The sequence below is a fragment of the Anguilla rostrata genome, chromosome 9 (genome assembly GCF_018555375.3).
Source record: "Anguilla rostrata isolate EN2019 chromosome 9, ASM1855537v3, whole genome shotgun sequence".
In the NCBI taxonomy this organism is placed as follows: domain Eukaryota; kingdom Metazoa; phylum Chordata; class Actinopteri; order Anguilliformes; family Anguillidae; genus Anguilla; species Anguilla rostrata.
The window spans coordinates 51,938,707-51,948,706 of NC_057941.1; the positions used below are offsets into that span (position 1 = coordinate 51,938,707).

The window sequence follows — 10,000 nt, forward strand, 5'->3', positions numbered from 1 at the left end:
CAGGCCCTGACGGTGGCCGGCAGCATCCAGGCCCGCGCCCAGCTGGAGGTCACCGACGGTGAGGAGCGCTGCCTCTGCACCATCACACCCCTCACCACGCTCACAGCCACGCCCGTCATCTGCCATCTCACCCTAACCGCGCCCATCACCCCCCGACTCAGCTGCAGCCATGCACCACCTCACTACAACCACACAGGGCCCAGCTGGGGGTCACCGACGGTGAGAGAGCGCCTAGCATGCATCTCATGCGCACGCCCACTGGTACATCCCACTCACTACCGCCCATCGCCCATCTTACCTAGCACGCCCCATCCTCATCTCCACCTGCATCCTCACTCCCCATCTCATCACTGTAGCCACGCCCATCACTCCCACCTGCAGCCTCATCCCTAATTCCTCAATATTTAAAGCATGTCCGCATTCACATTCATTATTATGTAGCTGCACATGGGCTTCCACTGAAACAAACAACATCATTTTCAGTGGAGGTGCATGTGCAGGGTATTTAAGGCCAGGGAAAACTGCAAAGTCTGAACTAACTATCAAGATGCACTCAGATGGCTCTGAATGGTTGTGTAATTTCTTTTTGCTTTTTTGTTCTCATTAAATCGTGGTAGCTGCACCCCTCTCGGGGGTGAGAGAGGAGCCCGGATGTGAAGTGTGAACGTGTTGATATTCGCCGAAGAGAAAGCCGCTAATTATGGCCCTGGGGTGTGACATCGTTAAGCCACACCTGCTAATTAAAGACACACATCTCCGAGCCCTGTCACGCACAGCATCCTCGGACACCGAGACGGGCCCCGCCCCCTCGAGCTGTTCGACCAATAGAGAGACGCGCCGCTCCGTGCAGCGCTTATATAAGGGCCGGACGTGCCTGCTCAGATCTCAGTCCTCGTCCGTGACGTGACAGGGCAGCGGTTCACACCGCCGCGATTTCATCGCCCCGCCGGACGTCTCTTTCACCCCGCTGTCACCAAGCACCTGCTCCCGGTCTATTACCCACAATCCCCTGCCCAGGGTCGCTGCCGCTGTTCTTCCTGGTCGAGGGAAGCGCCATCCAACCGCCGCTGTCCAATCACGAGAGCGCAGACAAGCATACGAATGTGATGTCGTGTGATGTCATCGCACTGCAGTCCGCACAGACCGTGGGGTCCATTCATGCACCAGAACAGTACCTTAACGGGATGGGCCACTCAGCATTATTAAGTTATGCCCATTCGTCTGTCAGGAAAAAAATGTTCCAATAGGGGGAACTCCTGAAAACTCATTAACAAGTTAGTATACAGTTTTCATTGGACATTTGGAATCAACAGGAACGTGCTGTTACTAAGGAAGACCTCCTGTAGTTAAGCAAGGAACACAGACGGAAGGTGGGAGTCCACCATCTGACTAGGTTTTAGCCGTATCCATAGGGACGGATTTTAGATTTTAGATATTAAACTATATTTCAGACATTTTCAGACAACACCCAAAACAATTAAAATAAGCCGTTATGCACTGGATACCAATAACCGTGTACTTCCTGTCCCTCACGTCAACTGTTTCCCATCACCTGGACACCAAGGCCCAAAATGAAATGAAAAAAATCCCAACCAATCACATGCTGACTTCTGTGTGACCTCCCACCACCCCTCTTTCCCCAGCCCTGACGCACCGGCCCCCGCCCATCATTCGGCAGGGCCCGGCCAATCAGACGGCGGGGGTGGAGGGCGTGGCGGTGCTGAAGTGCCAGGCGTCGGGGGAGCCCCCGCCCACCATCACCTGGCTGAAGGACGGGGTGAGCCTGCTGGGCACGGACCCCCGGCTCACCCTGCTGGAGCCGGGCAGCCTGCAGATCCACGGGACCCGGGTGAGACTGCACACCCCCCCGCCCCCCCACTGCCCCTCTGATCTCACCTGCTTATCCCTCCTTTCAGTCCTGCAAGCTCTGCCCTTTCTTAACCCTTTGAGTACAGTAGTGTTTTTTTGGAATGTTTTTCCAGCATTCTCAGCTAGAATGCCTCTGCTTTCGGTCACCAGTAGTGATTGTGACATCAGCATTTAGAATGTTCAGCTAAGAATGTTGTAATCACTCACACCTTAACGGGTTAAAATGTAAATATATGCAGTCACAGAAAACACCAAGTCTCTCTCTTACTCTCTCTCTCTCTCTCCACACACAACACACACGTGCGCGCACACACACACCCACACAGTCCCTGCGGTACCCTCCATCCTCCTCTCTCTCTCTCTCTGGGATAAAACCATTATGGCTGACAAAGTGGGGGACTTCTGACATGTTATTTAATAGACTGAGAGGAGCCACAGGGCTGCAACGCCAACACACAGCGTCAGCACGCTTCCAGAGAGAGCCAGACCAGCTGCCACCCAGCGCTGAACCAATTACCCCCCCATCATGGGCATGGGGGGGGGGGGGGCACAGTCCAAACAGTAAACAGAGGGCGGAATTTATTATTTCATTTAATGAGAGTCAGCACATCCAGAGGGGACTCGCTGTTTTTGTCCCTGCCCCCCCCCCCCACACCCCCCCTTTTCTCACCTCTCTCTCTCTCTCTCTCTCTCTCTCTCTCTCTCTCTCTAAGCTGTGAAAGCCGCATGGCCCAGTGGAGGTTAATGCATTTTCAGTGTACTGCACTTTACAGGCACACACTGCACCCCGATCCACACTGACCTTGGGAGGTGACTCTGACTGGGCCAGGGACTGGGACTGGGGGGAGGGGGGCAGGGGGGGGACTGTGACTGTGACTGTGATTGTGACTGTGATATCTGGTTTTCATTGATTAATTAATTGATTGATTTGGTTGATTGATTTTAAAATTTGGTTGGTTGTTTGGTTGGTTAGTTGGTTGTTTGGTTGATTGTTTTTGTAGATTTGTTTTTACTTGATTGGTTTGGTTGATTGATTGATAGATTGATTTGGTTGAGTGATTGATTGATTGATTGATTGCCTCTTTGATTCCCAGCTCTCTGACTCTGGGATGTACACCTGTGTGGCATCCAGCTCCAGTGGGGAGACGTCGTGGAACGCCTACCTGGAAGTGCGAGGTACCCCCCCAACCTCCCAACCCTCGACAACCCCATTTCTATCACCATGACAACCTCCCCCCCACCCCCACCACACAGGGTCTCTCTCTAACTAATGCACTGATCTGTGTTCAGTCAGCTCTTGTCTTTGCATGTAACTTACAAATAAGAGAGTGCGGTCGTGGTTTCTCTGCCGACACAGATTGGTGGGACACAGCAGTTGCCGCGGTGAACTTACCAAGCTGTATTTGTGAAGAGAAGGGAAACAAACGCCTGTTTTTTCTTTTTTAAACCAATATTTTGTTGTGAGTCATATGGTGTTTTATTGGCATAACATGGCGGTGCTTTGCCAAAGCTGAGGTTTGAGATGACAACAACAGACAGACAAAGCAATTGCATAACTAAGATCTGTTCCTCTCTTTTGTCTCTCGCTCTCTGTCTCTCTTTCTCTTTGTGTTTCTCTTCGTCTCTCTCACTCCCTCCCTCTCTCTCTCTCCTCTCACTTCGTCTCTCCTCTCGCACTCCCTCTCTCTGTCAAATTCAAATTCAAGTTGCTTTATTGGCATGAAATACAAATGTAATTATTGCCAAAGCATTCGTATAAAAATTTTGATTTGAAAACATATAATAATAATAATGAAAATAACAGCAACGTCAAATGTAAATCAATAAATATGTACATGTTTATATGGGGTGGGTGGTCACTCACTGTCCCTCAGGTTATGACAGGCTGAAGTGAACAGTACTGTAATTGGGGCTGTTGGTCCTTCTCCTCATAGTATTGCGCATTTTTCCTCCTTAGATGGGCAAATTAAATTGTTTTTAACTGGGGGTAATTTGTGGAAATACATTTTTCTGATCTGTAAATATTTTGTGTCTATCTCTCTCCCTCACTTGTACCACGGTTCCCCCGGTTCTCCCGGTTCCCCCGGTCAGAAACGGCCGAGGTGACGGACTCCACTGCCCAGGACTCTGAGAACCTCCCCGGGCCCCCCTCGGACCTGCAGGTCACCGACGTCACCAAGAGCAGCATCTCGTTGTCCTGGCAACCAGGGCCCGAGGGAGGCTCGCCCGTGTCCGCCTACGTCATCGAGGCGTTCAGGTTTGCACCAATCGGGACGCGGCAAGCCAATCCACCAGACTGTCAACAGTGGGGAACATTAGTAACTGATGTTAGCAGAAAAACCACAAACATTTGTTGATGTTAGCTTACAGTCTGTAGAACGCATGGTGCAGCAAGCAAAGGTGGTTCATTTATTAGCTAGTTAGTTGGTGTGCTGGTTGTTTGGTTGCTTTAATTGATTGATTGGTTAGTTGATTTGGTGAGTTTGTGTTTGATTGGTAGATTTTAATTCTTTGTTGTTTGATTGGTTTGATTGGTCAGTTTAATTGTTTGCTTGATTTATTAGTTGTTTGATTTATTTTGTTGGTGGTTTATTGGTTAATTGATGTAACTTGTTGGTTGATTTATTGATTGAGTGATGTAATTGGTTGATTGATTGACTTAATTGGTTGGCTGTTTTATTGGTTGGTTGGTTTAATTGCTTGGTTGGTATGTTAGTTGATTTAATTGGCTGGTTGCTTAATTGGTTTGCTTGATTGACTGATGCTCTGCCCCTCCTCCTGACTCCTCCCCCTGCAGTCAGCTGGTGAGTAACAGCTGGCAGACGGTGGCGGACCGCGTGAAGGACACGCGCTACACCGTCACGGGGCTCCGCCCGAACACCATCTACCTGTTCATCGTGCGCGCCGTCAACGCCCAGGGGCTCGGAGACCCCAGCGCCATGTCCGAGCCCGTCCGCACGCAAGGTACCGTCCCAAAGACACCCCCAAACCCTGCACCCTACCTGTCCCAAAGGCACCCCCAAAACCATAAAGCCTAGCTGTCCCAAAGACACCCCCAAAACCACACAGCCTAGCTGTCCCAACCCCACCCCCAAAACCATACAGCCTAGCTGTCCCAAAGGCACCCCCAAAACCATACAGCCTAGCTGTCCCAAAGACACCCCCAAAACCATACAGCCTACCTGTCCCAAAGACACCCCCAAAACCATACAGCCTAGCTGTCCCAAAGACACCCCCAAAACCATACAGCCTTGCTGTCCCAAAGACACCCCCAAAACCATACAGCCTACCTGTCCCAACCCCACCCCCAAAACCATACAGCCTAGCTGTCCCAACCCCACCCCCAAAACCATACAGCCTAGCTGTCCAACCCCACCCCCAAACCCATACAGCCTAGCTGTCCCAAGGCACCCCCCAAACCCATACAGCCTAGCTGTCCCAACCCCACCCCCAAAACCATACAGCCTAGCTGTCCCAAAGGCACCCCCAAAACCATACAGCCTAGCTGTCCCAAAGGCAACCCCAAAACCATACAGCCCAGCTGTCCCAAAGGCACCCCCAAAACCATACAGCCTAGCTGTCCCAACCCCACCCCCAAACCGCACACCCTACCTGTCCCAAAGGTACCTCCAAACCTTACACCCTACCTGTCCCAAAGGTACCTCCAAACCTTACACCCTACCTGTCCCAAAGGTACCTCCAAACCTTACACCCTACCAGTCCCAAAGGAACTCCGAAACCGTACACCCTAGCTGTCCCAAAGGTACCTCCAAACCATACAGCCTACCTGTCCCAACCCCACCCCCAAAACCATACAGCCTAGCTGTCCCAACCCCACCCCCAAAACCATACAGCCTAGCTGTCCCAAAGACACCCCCAATCCGTACCTCAGAGATGAGCAACGAGGACCGTGTCTGTTTCTGGTTTCCATGCTAGCTTCTAGCCTTAATTACTTAAGTAGCCCTAACATTTACACCATCTCACATGTTGGCTACATTTCTCGATAAGCGCATGAATATGACAACCAGACCCTGTCCCTGTGTCCCTATATGCAATGTTTTACTGTCATCTAATCTACGAGTGAACCAGTGTTGGTGCGTACAGCCAATTAGCTCATTTAGCCAAGGAAATCGGCAGAAACAAGAACCTGCACACACACCAGCCCTTCAGGACTGTATCTAATTTGTATTGAAAATTGTGTCTAATTTTATTGAAGCTGCCAGTAATCTGCAGGAATTTTACCGGTGTCCACCGGGTATTTCACACGATAATTCGGTGGATATCCGTTGTACGGCAGTTAAGCGTGTGCTATTAAGGTTTCACTCCAGACTTGTGCAGTGTGTACTCTCCTATTTATTCTTCATTGCTTCCAGTCATTCCATTTTCTGAAAGATTACGCGCAGTGAATAATTTAATAAATTTATCCCCGCATTTCTTCTGGAGAAGCGGTCGGGACGAGAGCGTCGGTGCGTTTATAAGCGCGTCGCGGTTATAGCGGGAGTCCTCCGCCGAGCGTTAAGATCGTAAGATCGCGGAAGAAGAAGAAGAAGAAGAAGGCCTCGCAGCAGAAAGCCTGTGCGAGTGCCCTTTTAGGAAATGGAGTGTGAAATTTGCTCGCTCATCCCCGCCCTCTCCGTTCGCCCCGCCCCCAACCCCCCCCCCACCCCCTCCCCGGGAGCGATGCACAGCAGTTCTGAGAAGGTATGCGATACATTGTGTTGATTTCAGCCGGTGTGAGTGAACTCCAGGCAGAGCGCTGTCTCAGACTCATACTGTACGCGACTGTAACAGTCACATCCAGGCATTCCCCGCATCGCCACAGTGACTCACGGAAGTGCGTTGCACACATATTTAGACTGGCTTCATTTGCCGTTACTGCGTAACTCGCTCTGAATTAGTAAATTCCAGACCTGGGTCAAATACGTTTTTTGCTTTGGATTCGAATACTTTTCTGTGCTCTGTTGATCTTGCCTGGAGCCTGCCAATATGACCAGAAGGTTTGCACTTTTTTGAGAGTATTTCATTGGTTCCAATACTACACCAGACAAGATCAGTAGAGCACAGAAAAGTATTTGAATCTGAAGCAAATACAGTATTTGACCCAGGTCTGGTAAACACTCTCACCCACAGCGTGGAGTTAAGTGCCAGGTGTGTACGTAAAAAGGTTCAGGCAGCAAGCGGAGCCCAGTTCCAAGCCATCAATATAACTGCAAGACAGCAAGACTCAGCGCATAAACTTCCAATTTGAAGTTAAGAGCTGCAGCAGGGCCAAGAGGGCGAGCGAGAATTTCAGCGCTTCGAGTGGAAAATGGGTTTGAGAGTGTGAGAGTGAGGGTTCTAGGTTTTGGGATGCGGCACAGCTGGGGTGTGCGAAACCGTGGTAAATTAGGGGGGTCGGTGTTGGGTGAACCGAGAGTCGGTTTAAACAGGCGTGTTTTTTTGGGGGGGGGGGCTGAACACAGGTGGGTGCTCCGCTGTGCTGATTGTGGGGGGTGGGGGTGCGTTCAGATCGCCCCCGCCCCCCCTCCCCCCCCCCCGGCGCGTTTAAGTGATCTGAGTCTGGAGGCAGTCGGGCTCAGGCTCTGGTGTTGTGTTTAGGCTGGGGGGGGGATGTGCTGAAAGGGGAGTGATGATTGGTCTGGTTAATGGCCAGGCTGTGATCCTCCTGCTGAGAGCACTCTCTCTCTCTCTCTCTCTCTCTCTCTCTCTCTCTCTCTCTCTCTCTTTCTCTCTCTCGCTCTCTCTTCCTCCTCTCTCTTCTTCCTCTCTCTCTCTCTCTCTCTCTCTTTCTCTCTCTCGCTCTCTCTTCCTCCCTCTCTCTCTCTCTCTCTCTCTCTCTCTCTTTCTCCTCCTCTCTCTCTTCTCTCTCTCTCTCTTCCTCCCTCTCTCTCTCCTCTCTCTTTCCCTCTCCTCTTCTCTTCTCCTCACTCACTCATCCTTTTCATACCTCATCCGGATGCAGTGTACTGACTTATGTGTACCACCGAGAGGCCAGCCATCCTGTCTCATCTCTCTTTCTCTCTCTCTTATCCCTCTTCCTCTTTCTTTCTCTCTGTCTCCGTCACTCATTCTCTCCCTCGCTCTTTCTGGTGTATTGGGGGAGCTGTTTGTCTGGTGAATGAATAGGAAATTTAGACGTTTATGTTAACTGTTGTTTAGGATGAGGTTAACTATCTTTCCCTCCCCTCTCTCTCTCCCTCTCTCTCTCTCTTTGTCTTCCCCTCCTCCCTCTCTATCTCTCCCCCCCCCCGCAGACATCAGCCCCCCCGCTCCAGGTGTGGACCACCGCCACGTGCAGAAGGAGCTGAGTGAGGTCATCGTTCGCCTGCACAACCCCGTGGTCCTCAGCCCCACCAGCATTCAGGTCACATGGACGGTGAGTCACGTCGTGATTGGTCGGCACCACTTCCTGCCATTTTCAGGCAGATGTTCATATTCTGACAGAAGGGGAGGAAAAAAAATGTGGAGATTTATTTTGCCTTGTGACCTGCAACAAAAGCCTTTTGATACAGCCATCTCAAAAAAAAAACTATGAAAAAGAAAGCACTACTGGAAATCAGACTCTTTTAAAAGACCTTGGAGTGTCCTGGAGTCTGTCTTTGTTAAACACTTGTTGAACCTTGCTGCGTAATTCAGTTCTAGAACCTCGCTTTTTTATTCAGTTCTAGAGCCTTGCTTTTGTGATAGAACTCTAGAACTGCTCGTCCTTTCCGTGCCAGTGTTTTCGAATGCCAGTGGCAAGGCTAACGTAAGCTGTGAAAGTGTGTTTCCGAAAACACGCGAGGGTCTGTCCAACTCGCGGGATCCAGAATTGTGGGGACGGTCTCTTAGCGAAACGCCAAGCTAAGCTAAAACATGGAGGGAGGCCAGCGTGCTGGCGACGGCCGTCTGCGACGCGGAAGAGCAGGTGTTTCATGTGCCTGTTAAAGGCCTGGCTCGCGCCCTGCTCTGCCGATAACTGCCTGTTACTGCGAGCCGTCTGCCCCCTCCCCCATCGCACCGCGCCCATATCACTCCTCTCTCCGGGAAAATAGGGCCGCTGTTCGACAGGACGATGGCCCCCATCGGCCCCCGGCTTGGTGTTTGTCAGCCTACCCCCTCTCTCTGTCTGTGATGACGGACTGGTCAAATTCTCAGTCCCCTCTCTCTCTCTGATAATGGAAATGGCCTTGTTCGCAGTCCCCCTCTCTCTGTGATAATGGACTGACCTTGATCGCAGTCCCCCTCTCTCTGTGATAATGGACCGGGTTTGTGGCCCTCCTTTTGCACTTTAGTTTGTGCAGAACTCCTCAGCGATGGTACGGTGTTAGCCTTTGTGCTATTGGGCCCATGGGGGTCCCTGGGGCACTCCTGACTGGGCTCTAGAGTGCAGGAGGCCTGTGTTGTGTTGCAGTACGTGCGTTCCTGCATGCGCTTCCTCTTGCTGCAGTGTGTGTGTCCTGCGTCTCTGGTGTGTTGGGCTGGGGTGGGGGTGGGGGGGAGGTGTGATATGTCAGTCCAGGTGCTAAAATGATTGTCAGATATAACTGCCTCATGGTGGGGCGGGGGGATGTTCTCATCTGTAGAGTAGAGAGTCACATCTCCTCTACTCTTTTCTCTCCCCTACCTCTCTGGCCCCCCTCTCTCTCTTCCCTCACTCCTTTTCCTCCTGCTCTCCTCTCTCTCTTCTCTCTCCTCTGTTCTTCCTCTGCCCTCCTTCTCTCCTTCTCTCTCTCCTCTCCTTCCCCTCTCCCCCTCCTCTCCCCCCTCTCCCCCCCCCTCCCCCCTCTCTCCCTCCTCCCCCCCCCCCCTCCAGGTGGATCACCAGTCCCAGTTCATCCAGGGGTACAGGGTGCTGTACCGGCAGACTTCGGGGCTGCCCTCCCCGGGGGCGTGGCAGTCCGAGGACCTGAGGGTCCCGTCGGAGCGCAGCCTGGTGCTGTCGGGCCTCAAGAAGGGCGTGGTCTACGAGATCAAGGCCCGCCCCTATTTCAACGAATTCCAGGGAGTGGACAGCGAGTCCCTGACTGCACGCACCACAGAGGACGGTAATAAACACACACACACACACGCACATGCACACGCACACACACACACACACACACACACACACACGCACACACACACCACACACACACACACACACACACAC

At 51.8% G+C, this 10,000-nt stretch overlaps 1 protein-coding gene across 11 annotated transcripts in view; it reads left to right on the plus strand.

Moving 5' to 3' along the window:
• Positions 1–10,000, plus strand: part of LOC135264125 (roundabout homolog 2-like) — a 168,346-nt gene that overhangs the window by 138,949 nt on the left and 19,397 nt on the right. For all 11 annotated transcript variants that reach the window (XM_064352798.1, XM_064352799.1, XM_064352800.1 and 8 more), the window contains 7 exons: positions 1–58; positions 1,644–1,849; positions 2,964–3,045; positions 3,961–4,126; positions 4,667–4,833; positions 8,124–8,245; positions 9,665–9,896. The exon at positions 1–58 is cut by the window's left edge and continues 114 nt beyond it. In XM_064352798.1, the coding sequence (XP_064208868.1) occupies positions 1–58; positions 1,644–1,849; positions 2,964–3,045; positions 3,961–4,126; positions 4,667–4,833; positions 8,124–8,245; positions 9,665–9,896 (1,033 nt within the window). The remainder of the gene's footprint in view (positions 59–1,643; positions 1,850–2,963; positions 3,046–3,960; positions 4,127–4,666; positions 4,834–8,123; positions 8,246–9,664; positions 9,897–10,000) is intronic.